Source organism: Eumetopias jubatus, unplaced genomic scaffold (genome assembly GCF_037043125.1).
Source record: "Eumetopias jubatus isolate StellerSeaLion01/CBP00866 unplaced genomic scaffold, mEumJub1_p1.0 scaffold_2, whole genome shotgun sequence".
NCBI classification, from domain to species: domain Eukaryota; kingdom Metazoa; phylum Chordata; class Mammalia; order Carnivora; family Otariidae; genus Eumetopias; species Eumetopias jubatus.
The window spans coordinates 188,950,013-188,970,398 of NW_028274808.1; the positions used below are offsets into that span (position 1 = coordinate 188,950,013).

The 20,386-nt window shown below is 44.0% G+C and overlaps 1 protein-coding gene across 2 annotated transcripts in view; it reads left to right on the forward strand.

Moving 5' to 3' along the window:
- Positions 1 to 20,386, forward strand: part of FAM184B (family with sequence similarity 184 member B) — a 142,248-nt gene that overhangs the window by 111,221 nt on the left and 10,641 nt on the right. For both annotated transcript variants that reach the window (XM_088021235.1, XM_028087292.2), the window contains exons 9-12: positions 7,745 to 7,874; positions 8,617 to 8,829; positions 17,231 to 17,384; positions 20,221 to 20,384. In XM_088021235.1, the coding sequence (XP_087877361.1) occupies positions 7,745 to 7,874; positions 8,617 to 8,829; positions 17,231 to 17,384; positions 20,221 to 20,384 (661 nt within the window). The remainder of the gene's footprint in view (positions 1 to 7,744; positions 7,875 to 8,616; positions 8,830 to 17,230; positions 17,385 to 20,220; positions 20,385 to 20,386) is intronic.

Genomic DNA, 20,386 nt, shown 5'->3' on the forward strand with positions numbered 1-20,386 from the left:
ACAGAAATCTATAAGAGGATTTGCCATAGGTCCTTGGCCAAGGGCTTGAGAGAACATATAAGATGATGCCCCATGGGGCTTGATGTGTGTTGCTGCTGTGGTGCTGAGTAAATGAAAAATCCCAGAGGGCGTGCTGTGCTGGGAGATGGTGCATTCCCAGCTCACCCAGGATAGAGAAACCTTCCCAGGCAATACAGGTCTTCAGTGGAGACCTCAAGGAGGTCATACTTCACGGGAAAGAAACACATCCTATAGGCCATACCCTAGAACAGAAGACAATATTGAAATGCACCTGCTCTAACAAAAGAAAAATTCAAACCCCGAAAGATCAGAAAAGGCCTTCCATAGTTTAGCTGCCTGGCAGAACAAAAATCAACACTTTTAAAAGGAAGACATAATCTAGACTCTCCATTATCCACCTATATTATATTATATTATCCACAGTATGTATCATACAATGAAAACATCATGAGAATGCAAAGGAGCAGAAAAATGTGACCTGTAATCAAGAAAGAGTATCAGCCAATAGGAACAAACCCTAAAATGACCTTGATGTTGGAATTAGCAGACAAGGGCTTTGGAACAATTATAAGAGCTATGTTCAAGGACATAAAGGAGAGATGGTTATAATCAGTGAACATATAGGGAATTCAGCAGAGAAACAAAAACCTTGAAACAAAGGGAAATTCTGAAACTGTAAAGTACAGTATTCAAAATGAAAGTCTCACTGGTGTGTGTAAGAGCAAACTGAAGACTATGGAAGAAAAAATAATCACTTGAAGACAGATTAACAAAAACTATCTTATCCAGAGAATGAAGGGGAAAAAAATTTAATGGAGAGATCCTCAGTGACCCATGGGAAAAAATCAAATGGTCTAACATGCATACAGTTGGAGCCAAGGAGGAAGAAGAGAAAGAAAATGGAGCAGGAAAAAAATATTTGAAGAAATAATGGCTGAATATTCTCCCAACTTGATGAGGAACATCAACTTACACATTCAGGGAGCTCAGTGAACTCCCAACAATATAAATCCAAAGACAGAATCATAGACACATCCTAGAAATCCCTAGATACATCAAAGAAAAGCTGCTGAAAACAAAAGATAACCCCAAAATCTTAAAAGCAGCCAGCTTTTTAAAAAGACAAATTACAAATACAGGGAATACTTGAATTCTCATGAGCACTAATGACAATTAATTTCTTCTTGGCCTTCCAGCCTCATTCTCTTTCTGCTTTTCAAAAAGCACCTGAACAATATCATTAAAGTCCTAAAAGACAAAACAAAACAAAACAAAAAAACAAAAAAACAAAAAACAAAAAACAAACCTGTCCACTCCAAATTCTAAATCCAGTGAAAATATCCTTCAAAAACAAGAGTGAAATAAAAACATTTTTGGGTACATAAAAGCTAAGAGAATTTTTCACCAACCAACCTGCACTATGGTAAGTGCTAATGGAATTTCTTTAAACTAAAAGGAGGTTATACCAGATTTAAACTTAGATCTATAGGAGAAAATGAAGAGTGTCAGAAATGGTAAACATAGGTCAATATAGAAGACTACTGTTTTACTTTCTTTTAATTTCTTTAAACCACATCCAACTGCTTGAGAAGAAGAATAATTATGCTATTATTACAACATTTTATTATGGGATTCATAATGCATGTTATTGACAATATATGATTATTAATACAAAGGACAGGGTTAGGATTTTTTTCTTTCTTCTTTCTTTCTTTCTTTCTTTCTTTCTTCTTTCTTTCTTTCTTCTTCTTTCTTTCTTTCTTCTTTCTTTCCTCTTTCTTTCTTTCTTTCTTCTTTCTTTCTTTCTTTCTTTCTTCTTTCCTTGTTTCTTTGTTTCTTCTTTATTTCTTCCTTCTTTTTCTTCTTTCTTTCTTCTTTCTTTCTTCTTTTTCTTCTTTCTTTCTTTCTTTCTTCTTTTTCTTCCTTTCTTCTTTCTTTCTTTCTTTCTTTCTTTCTTTCTTTCTTTCTTTCTTTCTTTCTTTCTTTCTTTCTTTCTCTCTTTCTTCTTTTTTTCTTTGTCTGCTCTCACCACTATTACAATACCATTGATTCTATTCCCTGTGCTGTACCTTTCAACCTCGTGACCTATTCATTCCATAACTGGAAGCCCGTACTTCCCACTCCCCTTCACCTGTTTTGCCCATCTCTCTACCCGCCTCCCCTCTGGCACCATCAGTGCGTTCTTTGTCTTTATGGGTCTGTTTCTGCTTTTTAAAAAATTTGTGTGTTTGTTCATCTGCTTTGTTTTTTAGATTCCACATGTAAATGAAATCATACAGTATTTGTCTTTGTCTGTCTGACTTATTTCACTTAGCATAATGCCCTCAGGTCTTTCCATGTTGTCACAAATGGTAAGATCTCATTCTTTTTTATGTCTGAGTAATATTCCATTATATATATATTATATAATACACACACACTATATGTGTGTATATATATATTATATATATATTATATATATATACACATATACACTTTCACATCATATATGCATACACCACATTTTCTTTATCCATTCACCTATGGATGGACATTTGGGCTGTTAGGACAGGGATAGGATTAATGGAATTACATTGTTGTAAGGGACTTACATCTTACATCAAGAGTTACCTTATTAATTCTAATAGATTGTGATAAGTTAAGGATACAAACTCTAATCCATAGAACAACATTAAATACTAATACAAAGAAGAACTAAAAAAAATTCAATAAAGGAACTAAAATGGAATACTGAAAAATATTTGCCAGGTGGGAAGGTAGAAAGGAGGAAGAGAAGGCAAACAGTAAGAAAAAGGACTGGGCAAATAGAAACGAAATGGCAAGACATAGACTTAAGCCCAACCATTGCAATAATTACAGTGTTCATGAACCAAACATATCATCTAAAAGAGATTGTCAGAGAGGATAAAAAGGCAAGACATTGCTATATGTTGTCCACAAGAGAGACACTTAAATACAAAGACACTCTTTAAGATTTTATTTGTTTATTTGAGAGAGAGAGAATGAGAGAGAGAGCACATGAGAGGGGGGAGGGTCAGAGGGAGAAGCAGACTCCCTGCCAAGCAGGGAGCCCGATGCGGGACTTGATCCAGGGACTCCAGGATCATGACCTGAGCCGAAGGCAGTCGCTTAACCAACTGAGCCACCCAGGCGCCCAATACAAAGACACTCTAATGAGCAAAATTGTATCCCCTCCTCCAAACTCATATGTTGAGGAGCTCAGAATGTGGCATATTTAGAGATAGGGCCTTTAAAGTGGTAATTAAAGTTAAAATGGGGTTTTTAGGGGAGCCTTAATCCAACAGGACTGATGTCCTTATAAGAAGAAGAGACTAGCATACAGACAACAGAGACAGAGGAATGACCACATCAGGACAAAACATGAAGGTGTCCATCCGGAAGCCTCAGAAGAAGAGAAGCCTCAGAATAAAAACAAATCTGACACCTTGATCTTGGACTTCTAGCCTCCAGAATTGTGAGAAAATACATTTCTGTTTTTTAAGCCACCCATCCTATGCTATTTTGTTATGGCAGCCCTTGTAAACTGATACAGGCACAGATAGGTCTGAAGATAAAAGGATGAACAATGCCATGCAAACAGTAAGTAGAAGGAAGCTAATGTGGCTATATTCATATCAGAGTAGGTTTCAGAACAAGGAAAATTATCAGGGATAAAAGGGGATATGTCATAATGGCAAAGGGGTCAGTTCATCTGGAATACAACAATCCTAAATATGTTTGACCTCACGACAGAGCTTTAAAAATAATGAAGCAAATCGAGAATGAAAGGGAGAAATCCACAGGCACAGTTGGAGATAGTGACACTTTTCTCTGCGGATTTGGACAACTAGCCTAATAGCTGCAAGGATACAGAAGATTTGAGTTACCCTATCAGCTAACTTAATCTAGTTGACATTTGTAGATAATGTGCTGAACAATGCAGAACAGATCTTCTTTCAAGGCATATAGAACATTCACCAATGTAGACAATATGAAGGGCCACAAAATAAATCTTGATAAATTTCAAGGATTGGAATATTCTCTGAAATATACCCTGTCTACCACAAAAGAATTAAGTTAGAAATCCAGAATAAGGGACTCCTGGGTGCCTGGCTCAGTCGGCTAAGCATATGCCTTTGGCTCAGGTCATGATCCCAGGGTCTTGTGATCAAGCCCTGCATCGGGTTCCCTGCTCAGCAGACCGTCTGCTTCTCCCTCTCCCTCTGCCCCTCCTCCCCGCTCATGCTATCTCTCTCTCTCTCTCTCTCAAGTAAATAAATAAATTTTTTTAAAAAAGAAAGAAATCCAGAATAATAAGCTATTGAGAAAATCCTCAGATATTTGGAACTTATACAGAATACCCCTAAATAATCTGTGGGCCAAGAAATAAAATCACAGTAGAAATGAGAACCTATTTCAAATTCAGTGATAATAGGACATGTCAGAATTTGGGGGAGATAGCTAATGAAGGCAATTCATAGCTTTAAATATTTCTATTTTAAAAAGAAAGCTCTAACATCAATTATCTAAGTTTTCGTCTTAAGAAATTAGAAAAGGATAAGGAAATCAAATCTGAAGGATTTGGAAGGAAAGATAAGAGCAGAACTCCATGAAACAGAAAATATGCTAATAGAAAAAATTAAGAAAATGAAAAATCAGTTCTAGAAAATTATATACTCACAGTAAGAATGATTAGGGAAGACAAGAAAGAGGAAAGAAAAAGGGACATTCCTATAGATTCTATAGATAGTAAAGGGATAATAAGGCAACTCTGTGAACAAACTTTTTATCAATGACTTCACCAAAAAGCAAATTCCTTGAAAAACACAACTTACTAAAAAGGGCACTAGAAGAAATGGAAAATATAAGTAGCTCTATAACTATGACGAAATGAATGTTTAATTAAAACATTCTCTAAAGGAGAACTCCAGTCCCAGTTGATGTCATCAGTTAATTTTATCAACTATTTTATGTTATTTTCAAAGATTTATTTATTTGAGAGAGAGAGAGCATGAGCAGGGTGAAGGGCAAAGGGAGAGAGAGAGAGAATCCCAAGCAGAGACTCCCTGCTGAGTGCAGAGCCTGATGTGGGGCTCCATCCCAGGACCTTAAGATCATAACCTGAGCTGAAATCAGGGGAGTTGGATGCTTAACCTACTGAGCCACGCAGGCGCCCCTTATCAACTATTTTAAAGAAGAAATAATAGTAATCTTAGACAAGATCTTTCAGAAAAAAGAGTGTAGAATACCCCTCAATTTGTTTTATGAGATCAGCATAACTTATACCAAAACCCAATGAAGACATTTAAAAGAAAAGAAAATAACAAATGAACATTCTTCATGAATGCACAATCCTGCACATAATATTTGAAAATCAAATCAAAAGATATATAAAAAGGATAATACATCATGATCAAGTAGGATTTCCCCAGGAATGTGTGGTTGGTTTAACATGTGAATAGCATTCATGTGAATTCACCACATTAAAAAATAAAGGGAAAAAGTAAATAATCATCTCAGTAGATGCAGAAAAGCATTCGACAAAAGTTAACATCTTTTCATGATAAAAAAAAAAAAATCCATGAATAGAAGGGAAGTTCTCAACCTGAAAAAGATAATCTATGATAAACTACAGCAAACATACTTACTGGTGAAATGTTGAACACTTTCCTCCTAAGATTGGGAACAAGGCAAACATCCTGCTCTTAATACTTATCACTGTCCTGGGCTGTCCTATAAAGCAAGAATAAGAGCTACAAATGAGAAAAGAAGAGTAAAAATGTCTTTATTTACAGACAGAATGATCATGATTGAAATACTCAATGTTGTTACGATGTTAATCTATTCTAAATTGAACTATGGATTCAGTTCAATCCCAAACACAATCCTAACATACTTGTTTGTAGAAAGAAATAAGCTGTTTTGAGTATTGATGTGGAAAAACAAAGGACCTAGAAAAAGAAAAAAAAAAGAACCTTGAAGAGCAAAGTTGGAGGACTCAGGCTACCTGATTTCAAGACATTATGAAGCTAGAATAATACAGATCATGTGGTATCAATGTGCAGATAGAGAAATCGATCAACGAAAAATAATGGAGTGTTCAGAAATAGACCCACGCAAAGATGTTAGATTCATTTTTGTTAAAAGTGCCAAGGCAATTCAATGGGGATAGGAAAAGTTTTTCGACAAATGGTGTTGGAACTGTATAAACATATGAAAAAAATGAATTTCGACTCTTACTTCATCCCATGTACAACAACTAACTTAAATATATAATGTAAAACTATAAAGCACAGCAGAGCCTTTTTGCAATTTGGGGGTAAACAGTGATTTTTTAGGACATGAAAGCACTAATCATCCAAGAAAAAAGTTGATAAATCGGTCTTCATCAAAATTAAAATATCTGCTCATTAAAAAAATACCACTAAGAAAATGAATAGACAAGTCACAGTCTGGGAGAAGTTATCCAGTCTCTATCCAGAGTATATAAAGAATTGTTATAAACCAATAATAGAAAAGACAAATATAGTTTTAAATGGACAAAATGCTTGAACACACTTGCAAAAAAAGAATGAATGGCACATAAGGACATGAATATGCACTTCACATCAGAGTCAACAGGGAAATACAACTTAAAATTACAGAGATACCATTTTGCACCCCCCAAAAAGACTAAAATTAAGAGTACTAAAAACACAAAATGTTGGCGATGATGTGGAGCAACTGAAACTCTCATACACTGCTGGTAGGAGCGTAACATGGTGCAACTGCCTCGGAAAACCATTTGATGGTTTTGTAAAAAGTTAAACATACACTGGGGCACCTGGGTGGCACAGTCAGTTATGCGTCTGACTCTTGGTCTTGGCTCAGGATGTGATCTCACCATCGTGAGATTGAGCCCAGCGCTGAGCTCTGTGCTCAGCATGGAGTCTGCTTGAATTTCCCTCTCCTCTCCCTCTGCCCCTCCCCGCACCGCACCTGCTCTTAATCTCTTCTCTCAAATAAATAAATAAATCTTAAAAAAAAATAGTTAAGCATAGGAAGAAAATGCCACTGACATTCCAGCAATCTCTACAGAGATGCCTACTGCATGGCATCCTTTTACATCGCTACACAGAACAAATACTTAAAATCCCCATCTCAACCAGTTACTTTTGAATTTCTCAGCTGGTTCGAAAGTTCAGCACTAAGTAAGAGAAGGTCTCTTCCAAAGGCCTCCATAAGCATCTGTCCTGAAAACAGAAACTGCTGCAGCTTTAAACCAGCATCTTCTCATTTGTGCTATATCCGTAAAGGCCTGTGTGCAATCCTGCTGTGTATTCCTGGGACAGCCGGTCAAAGAAAGGCATGAGACTGCTTTGAAAAGTGTCAAGTACTGTATTCAAGTAAAACATTATTATTTCATTATTTTTTTTCATCTGCTGGAAGAGTTATGAAATTAGACCAGAGAGGCCTCTTTCTCAGGGTCCCCAAGGGCCCCATAAGTGACTCCAAGCTCTGTCATTCTAACAGCCAATCATTTATTAAGCACCCACCAAAACCACTGGGCTCCAGCTGAATCCTGATTGTATCCCAGGTGCAGTAACACTTAGAGCTGTATGTCAGGTTACTTTCTTAAATCCAAGGAAGACATTTCTCACCCCACTCCCTGCCATGGGAGCTTCCCTCTCATGTTGGTCCCAGCCCTGGATCTTTTGTGATTTTGACCTCTCTATCTTCAAAGGATTGAAGTGCCCCTCAAGGAGGGAGGCGACCTGCAACCTCCACTGAACTCTTTGCTGAAGGAGAAGGCACCTGAAATCCAGCGTCTGCAGGAGGAGTGGCAAAGCCAGAAGGCCAGATTGCAGGCCCAGGTAGGACAGCCGTGGTGGGGAGGTCCCTCATGCTGGGTGGGACCCAGCCTCCTCCTCCTCCTTCCAGACAACACTGGAATACATACAGGGCCTGATTTATGTCCAGGCTGGGGAGGGCATTCCAGGTCAGGGTAAGGTGGGATTCTTAGTTCTACATATTCATTCATTTATTAAATACCTCCTGTGGCTCAGGCACACCTCCTATGAGCCAGGAACCTTCTTGGGATACATCAATGAACAAACCAAAGCGAAATCCTGCATTACAGGGCTTATATTATATTATAGCAGAGGAAGTGGGAACAGACCCGAAATACTAGACATGAGAGATAAGTAAAGCACATAGTATATTAGAGGATGATCAGATTTCAGGAAAAAGAAAAAAAACAGAACAAGGACCAAAGGATTGAGAGGTGGTCTGGTGATGGGGAGTGGGTGTAATACTCAATGGGGTTGTCAGGGAAGACTTTAGTGGTCCCCTCTTCAATGTGTCTTGGATGGCTTGCATCCCAGCCCGCCTGCCCCTCTCACCTGGCATTCATGGCTCTAGCTGAGAAGCCCCCAGAAGACCGGCCATCCAGGTTTGTCAAGGTTCCAGCCCTCCCCCCCTCAGAGTTCCCACAGATAGAGGAGGCTCGGCTGGGTTGAGGAGATGTTCAGAGCACTTACTTGTTTTCAAACCCCCCAGGAAAGGAAGGGGGAGGGGAGAGGGCGCAGCCTGAGGGCAGGATGCCATGGGGGGCAGGTCTCACAGATGCAGCAGGCTCTGGAGCAGTGCACCAACAGCTACAGCGAGGACCTGCAGGAGCTCAAGCAACTCTCCGACCACGAAAGGGAGAAGCTACAGCACGAGCTCCAGGAAACCATTCAGCAGAACCAGGCCATGAAAGCCCAGCTCGAGGCCTCCCACCAGCGGGCCCTGCGCATGCTTGAGAAGGCCAAAAATCAAGAACTCAAGGTAAGGGGGAGAATTATGAAGGCCACTACTTACTGAGCACTTGCCATGCAAGCACCTGTGTTGCGCTAGACGGGGTGCCTTTTGTACAGGATCTCTAATCCCCACGGGAATCTTACAGGGTCATTATTATCACATTCCCTTATTCCAGATGAGGAAAAAGGCCCAGAGAGGTTCAGTAACTTGCTCAGGCTCACACATCTAATAAGTGGCCACGGAAGGATTCGTGCTTAGGTCTGTTAGGCTTCTAGTACTGCTTCTCCCTTATTTGCATGTGACCTTGATAACATAAGAACAACCTTCTTTATGAGTTGAGCAATGACAGGCATGATGCATGCTGGGAAGTCAGACTCACCTAGGAGATAAAAAGAGCACAGCTTGGAAAGTTGGGATGAGGTGGTCAGGCGCATGATGATGTGTAATCCAGCAGGAGCATGTTTCATCCATCTCCTACCTTCTACCTTCCCAGAAGGCCTTCACTCCTCCTCTCTCAGGAGTTGGGGCTCCCCACTACGACTGTCACAGACAACACACTGTCTTCCTTGGTCATGGTAGTCTTCATGCTCTAACTAATGACTTCCTTATATGATCAGATCTACCACGTGAACCTGCTTGGGGCCAAGAACCATCTGTGTTTGTTCAGACCCTGAATGTCCTCCTAGTTCAGGATAGCTGCTTAGAAAATGGTCTCACTGAATTACAGTCTCAAGTTTAATTTCCCCTTCTGTACACTGGGGATATTGATACCTGCCTCTTTGAGATGTCCATGAATAAATGGAAAAAATGGATTTCTGGTTTAAGGTGGCAAAATAAAGGCTTTTGAATCCTTTCCTATTGGAAACCATCCAGGAAACAATAAGGAAAACACAAAGCAGAAGCATACTCCTATTCCAGATAAAGCAGGAGGCATCTGTGCCCTTAAGCCACGCTACATGAGGACAGGACAGAAATGGGGAAATAGTATGTAGCCTTGCAGAGAGGAGAAGCTCAAACCAAAGTGCCAGGAGAGAGAGAAGGACAAGAACCAAGCAGATTCCATGGCAGAGCTCAGAAAGCCTCAGGAATTAGAGGTAACAGTTATCATGGAGGCAAGAGTGAGATGAGGAATATGATTGACCTAGAACCTCAGATTCCCAGCTCAGCCAGCACAGGCAAGCAATTAGCTGTCCCTTATTTAAAGACAAGAGGTGTTGGGAGGAAATTGCTGGGTTAACTGAGCCAGAGAGACTCTGAATTTGGAAATATGATTCACAGAGGCTGGGATGAGGCTTGGGTTTGAGAACAGGTTCAGGTGAAAATTTGTATACTGAGCTATTCGATGGACCATGGTCACCTTTATCTGGTCCCCAGAAGTGCATTCTCCTGCTCAGCTCCAGAAGGCAAGCAGCTAGACTTAGATCCCCTACGTAGGAGACTGGAGAACCTTCTCTGGGGAAATTAAACCATTCTAGAGAAGAGGCCTATAGATTCTCACATTTATGGGCTTCCAGTAAAATTGCTGGTTGGCCATCTGGTCACCCTCCAGAAGAGCATGGCACCCAACGGACCCCCTTCCAAGTAGCCCTCAGTGCTCCATCTTCGATATGAAAACACAGCAAAAGATTACTAAACTTTTTAGGGAAGCCTCTAACATGGAAGTTGGAATCCAAGATAACTGAGGGAGAAAGAACAGACTCAGAAGAAATGGCTAATGCAGTCAGCAGAAAAAGAAGAAAAAAAGCTTCGATGAAGATTGATCTCCTCAGAATTAAAAGATGATGTTTGCATCCATGAAAGAAGAACAACATGCTATTTGTAAAGGAGGGGCAATTAGAGTAAGGAAGAGCTCTTTAGATAAAAAAAATATGATCAGAGGATTTCTAAAAATCAGGAAATGAGTTGAAATGTAAAAAAATGAAGAAACCTTCCAGAAAGTAAAAATAAAAAGTGAAATGGGTGGTGGGAGAGAAGGAACAAGAAGAGTAGAGACACACCTGGGAGGCTCATATTTAACAATTGGGAGTTCCAGAAAGAGATAATGGAGGGAAGGGTATTTTCAAAGAAATAATGAAATCCTTAGAACTACATGAGAAAGACACCTACCAAAGTTCAGCTTGAAATTTCAGGACGCCAAGGAAACAGAAGAAATTCCAAAAGCTCCCAATGAGGAAAAGTGATTCCAGACACAAAGTACTTGAATCAGAATGTCATGGGACATCTCTTGGGCAGCAACATGATACTGGAAGCCAATGTGTAATCCTGAGAAATTCCATTACAACTATTCCTCAGTGTAAGAATTGAATACAAATATCGACCGGCATATGAAATATTAGGAAATTTGCCTTCTGTTCTCAATTTACTACCTCTCACCTCCCAATTCACTCTTTCGTGCCTGCCGGGCAGTAATGACCCAGATTCCTGAAGCATTGCTCCTTCGCAGGGAGCACAATGTTAAGCTTCGTCAGTAGAGGGCGCTGGAGGCACCTTGTAGGAGGAAAGAGGCTGCTTCTCTTCCGGGTTCTGGTGGCTGTGTTTTTGCGTTGTTTCTGGCTTCAGTTGTGCGGGTGAGCAGTGACATGGCTGTGTGAAGACATCTGGCGCTCCTCTGCCCCAGTAACATCACAGGGACCCCACAACCCTGGCCCAGGCCCAGTGGCTGTTTTCCTGTGGCCCGAACGGCTCACGCTGACTGTGCCTGGAATCCTGCCCATTGGCCACCGTTGCCTACAGCCCAGCGATTTGTTCCCTGCAAGCCTCCTGAGACCAATACCGTCATCTGCTCTGGCCCTCACACCTGCATGGGCGCCCCCATTCCCTCTGAGCATCACCCACCTGTGGCTCATCTGTACTCTGGAGGGTTGTACCTGCTTGACCAGTAACTGTGGACCAACGTTGGCCTGGGCAGCCCAGGGAGCTTCTCCACCAGTGAGCTACCACCACACCTTGTCCAACAAGGTCTGGATCCCAAACGGGGGAAGGGTTCCCCCCTTCGAGGTTGTCCTCGTCTTGGGTGCTCTCTCCCAGCCTCAGGACACCCTGGAGTTCTCTTTGCATCTGTAGAGTTACTCTCCTGTCATAGCGCAGTAACTTTATATATTGAGCTCCTACTTACATTACTGTGTGGTTTCTGTCTCCTGTTGGACCCAGACTGGTATGTCTTCCAGGCGCTCTTCCTTAGGAAGTTCCTTGAAGAGTGGCCCACCCAAACAAGGGAGCAAGCCAAGGATGCGGGAATAAAAGGGTTCTAGGATAGAGGAATCCAGGGAAAGAGAAGGAGAAGGAAGGGGCCCCGCGATGCCACTGGCCGAGACAACAGCTCAGTCCAGCCTCAGAGGACTGAGGTCTCAGGAGAGCAGCTCTAGGGGAAAATAAAACTGCTGGATTCCCTGATCCATTTGGCCATGTGGAAAGTTGCGCTGAACGTGTTTAACACACACACACACACACTTACACACAAATGTTTTACAAAGCTTTTAGATGTTGTAGGAAGACTTAGCCAAATATTCAAAGAAAGCTAAGCAAATCTTTAAAAAACTGCAAGGTATTAATGCAAGGAAAAACAGAAAGTTGTATGGGGAGGCGTTAATCATAATAGTCTATTTTGCTCAGGAGTGAAGTATATGTACTCATAATAACAAAAATGTTGAATATATTTATATTAAAAAAGTAATATAATGATATGTGAGGAGTGGAAGGGGGAGAGTATGTGAGACCCAAAATCCTCATCTACCCTGATGGGAAGACAATTCTTAATCTTGAACATAACCAAGACAGCAGAATGGAGATTCTAGCCTGTTACTGGTGGCAAATACCAGAAGAAACAACTGGAAGCCTTGCCAGTGGCTGCCTCCAGAGAACAGAGTGCAGAGAAAGGAAAAAGGAGGGCTCCAAGGTGCTGTTTTCCTCTCTTTTAATACTATTTAGCCCTTTATACTATATGCATGCATTGCCCTGATAAACATATACAATAAGCTTTAGAGAAAAAAAAAGAAAAAAAGAAATGAAATAATGCACGTGGACTACTTGGTGTTTACTAGGTATTCAAAAAATATGAGTTCTCTTTCTTCTTTTATTCTCTTAAATCTTTTTCCAATTTGGCTTGCAATTTACAACAGCTCAGTTTGATGAGATTCCAGGTTGCTAGGTGGTGGATAACACTGGCCTTTGTGTTCCCCTGAGCTTTTCCCATCCGGGCTGCAGACCTGGATCCCAGACCCGAGGCAGAGGAAGCAGGGAGACGTGGCCCACCTGTGGGAGTGGAGTTCCAGGGGCTTCCTTGGGTGGGAGGAAGGAGCATGTGAGCTCTGGCCATGGGAGAGGGGGAGAGTGCTCTGTCCATCCCGGATACCTTGCAGGTCTTAGCTCCAGTCCCTGGAGACCCTACAGATTCACGGGATCCTTGTTGCTGGCTCGAGTCTGATGATTCCAAAGTGACACCAAAGAATCAAGTTCCAGTTCCAACTAATTAGAAATAGCAGATGTATAGTCATCCTCGTACAGGATAGTGAGGGGGAGTGGGATGCGTGGGTTCAAATCCTGGGTCTGCCACTTATAAGGTGTGGGCTCAGCCAATCACTCAGCTTCTTTGTGCCTCAGGTTCCTCATTTATAAGATAATAGCTAATAGGACTATTGAGAGCATCAAAAGAGACAATACCTGTAAAGAACTTAGAACCCTATGTGGCTGAGTAAGAGCTTGTCTTTGTCCATTCAGGCTGCTGTAACAGAATTACCATGGACTGAGCAGCTTGGAAACAATAGAAATTTATTCCCCACCGTTCTGGAGGCTGCAAGTGCAAGACCGAAGCACCAGCCGGTCTGCTGTCTGTTGAGAGCTCACTCTGTAGTTCATAGACACCCACCTCTCTATAACCTCACGTGGAAGAAGGGGCAGGGGAGCTTTTGCGAACCTCCTGATTCATGGGGGCTTCACCATCCTGACCTCATCACCCCCCAAAAGCCCCACGCCTGATAGCATCCCATGGGGGGTCAGGTTTCAGTATATGACTTTGGGGGGTGGGGGGACATAAACATCCAGTCCATAGCAGAGCTCCATTTCTAGAAGATCCGCTGTTACTGCTCACTTGTCGATCCTGCACTGATTTATAGAGCAGCTACTACAAGTTACCATGGCGCTGAGCTCCGGAGACACGAGGATGATGAACACACTCTTGTCTTTCTGGACCACACCTCCAGGGGGAGAGGCGACCACCCAGACAGGGAACAGTTGGGGAGCACAGGGGAAGGAGACTTTACCCAGGATGGGGCATGGAGCATGCGATACTGTGATTTCTAAAAAGAAATATTATTTGGTCTCAGTCTCATTTCTGACACAGGGCTCCTAAAACTCTTGGAATTTCCTAAGGGATGAGAGCTGCCGAAGTGTCTTTTGTTATGTTAATGAGGTGGCTTTGGGACCCCACCTGAGGATGAGGGGGATTGCCAGGGGAATCAACCTTAGGATTTGAGGGTTGGAACTTTCAGTCCCATCCCTGACCTCTGGGGAGGGGAGAGGGGCTGGAGATGCCTCAATCATCAATGGCCAATGATTTAATTAATCATGTCTAGATAATGAAGCCTCTTAGAAACCCCAAAGCAGAGGGCTCAGAGAGCTTGCAGGTGGACGAACACCGCCACACACCACAAGGGTGACATGCCCCAATTCCACGGGGACAAAAGCTCCTGTGACCTCTTTCTGCATCTCTCTTCATCTGGCCGTTGATTCATATCCTTTAATATCCTTTGTCACAAATCGATAACCTAGTAAGTAAACGGGTTTCCTGAGTTCCGTGAGCCACTCTAACAAATCAACTGAGGGGTCATGGGACCCTCTGACTTAAAGCCAGTTGGTCAGAAGCACAGGTAACAACCTAGTCTTGCAGTTGGCCATCTGAGACGGAGGGCAGTCTTGTGGGACTGAGCTCTCACGCTGTGGGATGCTCTCTCCAGGCAGACAGTGTCAGAATTGAGCTGAACTGTAGGACACTCAGCTGGTGTCCAGGCATTGCTTGTTGGCATTGGGAATCCACCTCCCAGCTCCCCCCACCCCCCCCACACACACACCAACACTGTAATTGGTGTCATTACCTTTGAAGAGAGACACGGTAAACACGGGCCTTTTAGGAGGTTTTAAAACAACCACAACACAAGCAGAGTAAACCTCCCATAGGTTTGCTGGAGCCATTCACCAGGGATGCATGTCTGGTTTGATGTAAACCCTGGGTGCTCAACTTTGCATAGTCCTCACTGCTAGGGGCTGCTGGGCAAGAAAGCAGGCAGTGCTGATCTGAACCCTGTGCTGTCACCAGGGACCGAGGGGCCGGGTGAGAGAGTTTGGTCCCATCTTCTGTAAAACCTTAGCTCGGACCTCTTCATTCCCATTTCCCTTGGAATAAAGGTGTCACCACCTGGAGTTCTCCGAGCCTTGCAGCAAGTACAAGAGGAGGAAATATTGGAGAGTCTGAAAAGGAGGAGACTCTTCTGTCTTATGAAATAAACCCAGCACCGTTTGACTGAGTTTCCCATGGGAGGAGTAAAATGGATTCCCGTTTTTAGGGAGCAGCAGAGTCAAAGGTGCAAGTAAGCATCTAAAAGCGCCATTGTGTTCAGTTAGCTCTCTGGGGTTTGGGGTGGGGGCGTGCTCAGTGCTCCCCAACTGGAGCCTCCTGCCTTTGGTGAACCCCCATTTCTCATTGTTCCCAGAGGCTGCCTGGGGAGTGGAGAGGGCTTGGGCCCACGACCCCGCTGCCCAGGGTTGCAGTCCTGCCCCCACCTTTACCTGTCTTCAGTCAGCTCACTTCCCTGCAGCTGGCTAGTAAAGAGAGGGAGGGAGATGATGCTTCCTTCATCTTTCCTGTGTGAAAGATGGGAAAACTAGTTCATCTCCCCCAGCCTCAATTTCCTCATGTAAAAGATGGGCTGTGTCTTTTTTATTTATTTTTATTATTTATTTATTTTATTTTATTGAGAGGGAGAGTGTGCATGCACACAGGGTGGGGGTGGGGGGAGGTCCAGAGAGAGAGGGAGAGAGAGAGAATCCTAAGAAGCACCCTCCACACTGAGTGCTGAGCCTGATGTAGGGTTTGATCTCACAACCCTGAGATCATGACCTGAACAAAAAGCAAGAGTCAGACACTTAACCCACTGAGCCACCCAGGCGCCCCAAGAGGGGCTCGGTCTTAACTGGAATTCTCTGTTGCAAAAACTCCCAGAAACTGCATTAGTTCCCTATGGCCGCTCTAGCAAAATACCACAAACTTGGTGGCTGAACACATCACAGATTTATTATCTGGCGGTTCTGCAGGCAGAAGTCCTAAAGTCAAGGTGTTGGCAGGACTGGGTTCCTTCTAAAAGCTCAAGGGATGGATCTGTTTTCTTGCCTTTTCTGGCTTCTAGAGGCTGCCTGCATTCCTTGGCTCCTGGCCCCTTCCTGCATCATCGAAGCCAAGAGTGTAGCATGTAACATCTTCAAATAGCCCACTCTCTTCCTCTCCCTCTCCCCAGCACCCTCCCTACTCTTCCTCCCTCCACCGTGCTTCTATCAGCCCCTTGCCTCAGCCTGGCTGTCCTGCCTCCCTCTTATAAGGACCTCTGTGACTACATTGAACCCGCCCAGATAATTTGGGATAATTTCCCATTTCAGGATCCTTAACTTAATTACACCCACAAAACTCCTTTTACCAAGGAAAGCAACATATTCACAGGTCCCACACGGACATCTTGGGGACCATTATTGTTTCAACCCCCAGAAACCAACTTGAGCTAGCTTAGGCAGTGAAGAGATTTCTATTAAAGTTTACACAGCTGCTCATAGAACCCGCTTTGGGTGTTTGACATATAAGAGACCTTCAATAAATGGACGTTGCATAAAAGAATGACTGACTGAATGAAATAATCATAAATGAAGTAAGAAAAGAATAATAAGTGAACCTAAGGGCAGAGCCACAGCCAGTTCTGGGGGCCAGACTAGACCAGAGACTGAAAAAGCTGTAGGTACCCCTCCTTCTGTCATTCCTGTTCTGCTCCTCACAGACCACTCTCTCCACCTCTCTGGTCCTGGGGCAGGTGTAAGATGATCACCTCACTCCTCCTGAGTGTGTTAAAACTGGAGCCAACCAGTCAGTGTCTGTCTCTTTCTTGCTCTCTCTCTCCCTAGCCTCCTAACACCAAATTCCCAATGACTGGCTCAGCTTGGAACAGGTGTCCACTCTGGTCTAATCAGCTGTGGATTGGGGTTAGGTTCACACGGTACAAAATGGCTGCTGGGGCCAAGCCATCACCATCATCTCAGACAGGTCATTCTCAGTAGCCTGATAAGCCCTCCACTGAGGAGTGGTGAGTGCTCAGCGGGCCCTGGCACAGAGGGGGAACTTGGCAGAGGGGACAGGTCTCCCTCTGTGCCCACTTTCTCCCACTTTCACCCACAGGCCACAGAGGAGCGCTTGAGGAAGGAATCCAGCCACAGCCTCCAGATCCAGCACCAGGCACACCGGCTGGAGCTCCAGGCCTTGGAAGAAAAGGCCCAGCAGAAGCTCCAAGGGGAGCTCGAGAGGATGCAGGCTCAGCAGGCTCTGCTGTTAGGTATACAGCCAGCGGCCCCTGGGAGGGCCCAGCTACCGGGGCAAGGTCCACACGTGGAGACCAGGGGCAAGATGGGGTCCTCGGGTCTGGAGGCACACAGGCCGGGGTGACTACCTGGCTCTGCCACCCGCTAGCTGGGAGACCTGGGATTGGGGGGGCGGGTGATTGTCAGTCTCAGTTTCCTTTTCTAGAAAATGGACTCACCATTGTCCCTACCTCGTAGGGGCGGTGTGTGGATGTGATGAGCTATTAAATGGAAAGTGCCTAGCATATGACAGGAGCCTGGTGGCTGTAGACTGCAGGACAGGTTTTCAACTCTCTGAAAGGGCGTTCCTATGACACATTTCCTAAGTCAAAATGGCGAAAAGCGAAGAAGGGATTACCATTAATTTAAATGAAACACTGGAAAATTCCCAGACCCCAAAAGTCACCTCTCTTAGGCTTTCCTGATGCGAACGGATGCGCACAGCAGATGGAGACAAAGGCCAGACGCTCGCGGACGCCCGCATAGCTCTGGGGCTCCACCCTGAGATGCTGGGTGTGATTCCCGGGGAAGGCGCTGGGGGCGCCACTCTCGCGGCCCGGCGTGCGCGCTGCTTCTAGACCGGTTGCTGCAAAACCCGCAAAGAACGCTGTTTTCCCTTTTCGCCTTTTTATTTAAAAATGAAAGTCTTCGGATTTCTCTAGATTAGGGAAAATAGGTTCTAATGTAGGTCTTTTTTAAAAGCAAAGCGGTGTAAGGCGAACTTTCAAAAGGTGGAGGCATCTGTAGTATCATGAGTCAGTATAAGCCAGATCTGAGCCTTCGTGAGACGTTCATGGCATTGCCTCAACCTCTCATTTCCATTCTGAAGATTTTCGCAAATCTGGGGGACTTAGGCCTCCAGGCTCCTGCACTTTCCTCTGCTTCCTTTGCCTGCCCCCACATCATCCTCAGCCCGAAACTCACCTCCTCTTCAGACATCCAAAACCAGTCACACAGAGCATTCTGGAAGTTAACAGAAGCAGTGAGGTGCCAGTTGCTTGGGCTTGAAGCCCAGCTCCAACACTCACAAGTTGCCTGACTTTGGGCAAGTTACTTAACTGCTCTGTGCCTCAGTTGCTCATCTGTTAAATGGGAATTATAACAGCATCCACCTGGTATGCAGCAAATGCTACGCAAATGTTCGCGGTTATCTTTACCATATTCCCACATTGCATGGCTGACCCTAGAAGCCTCTTTCTGGTTTTGTAGATCATCTTTTCCTTCATTTTGTCCTTTATTCTCATGTTCCGTCTCACTCTTAAGAGCAAGACATGTCTTGCTAATGTCTAGCATTAAAGACCATATTAGCCTTATTAAATATTTTTTTTCCCAAAGCCAGACGGGGTTTTCCTTAAGAGAATCTTGGGAAAGAGTATTTTCTTTATCTCTGTTAAATGCGTACGATCTACCTGCTGCTTGTTTGCGCTTTCATTAGATAGCATGTCCTGCAGACCATACATCAGCACGTCAGCTCTGCCCACTTCTGGAGGAAGTGATGTGGGGAGCAGGCAGGAGAGAGAGGGAGAGTCCCACTGATTCCCCAGTAACATCCAAGTGGGAAATGCTAGAGTTGGCATCATCTAAAGAAGACGAATTACACAAGATAAAACCCAGGCGGTGCCATATGTCTCAGTTACAAGACAAGATTCAGATCACGTTGAACACGCCTGGTGATTCCAGCACCCAACAGCAGCTGTCCCTACCGCCACTTCCCTGGCCCCTCTGATCCCACAGCAGCCTGGTCCTCTCCTGGACTAAAGATTCAGGAAAGAGCCTGGGTATATGCTGGGATTCTCAACACAGCCCCAGGAGGAAGGGGCTCCAGGAACTCTGTAATGATGATAACAAGTCATTGGCTTTGTAGGTGGTATTGGAGCGGGGGGAGCACCTACCATGACAGGGTGATTAAAGTAGACATTCCTGGTCCCAGTGACTGCAATTTCACTGTCTGTGTGAGACACGCTTGACCTGCAGGGTAGGTCAGTGTGTGAGGCGCAGGGAGTGTCCATCAGATTACCTGATCCACTGGGGTGGGGACCCGGCCATGCTGGATGGATAGGTGAAATGGTAAAAGGACGGAAGAGCAGGTGGATGTGTGGATGGATGGATGGATGGATGGGCTGATGGATAGATGGGCAGGTGGATGTGTGGATGGATGGATGGGCTGATGGATGGGCAGGTGGATGTGTAGAGAGGTGGAGTGGATGGATGGATGGATGGGTAGATGGGTGGATGGATGGAGGGAGGGAGGGAGAAGGGGAGAGAAGGGAATGTATGACAGAAGAGGAAGGGGTAATAAATGAATCTACTCTATGCTTTGCTAAAGGGTTTTATTGCACATATTTTTGTGATAAAGGATTTCAAAATATTGAGTTGGGTTTGGACTTTTTAAAGAAAATAGGCTATAGAAATCACTATATTAAAATCCTAGTGGGGGAGGAAAGATAACCAAGTAAATTTTTCAACATATCATCAGAATAACTAAGCTTTGCTGTGTTTAATATACTATAACTTTCAGAGCTTAGTAAGTTTATGGGAAATCTTTTGCAATGGATACACTTTTATAATATCATTAATTTCCAGTCTAAACATCATTTGTTTACTTTACAAATATATGTTGAGCACTTGCTCTGTACTAAGGCCTCTACGGGGTATCTCATGGCTTATGGAATTATTGGAACAATGTTTCAAAAATAATTTGCAGTAACAAAAAGAGTCTCAAAGAGTCCATAACAGAAAAGTAAAGTATCAAATTTACTAGCCCTTGAGAATGATTTTCTCTTTAAAAACCCATAGCTCTTCCTTCTCCAGAGTCCCTCAGGCAGGAGCTCTCGGAGCAGCGGGCTGCCTGCTCCAAGCACCAGAAGGACCTGGAGGCGCTGCAGGCTGAGCTGAGGACTCTGGGCAGCGTGGGCAGGCGGCAGGCGAATGCCCAGTGCCCAGGGGACAGCGAGGACCATGCCGTCACTGCCGAGGT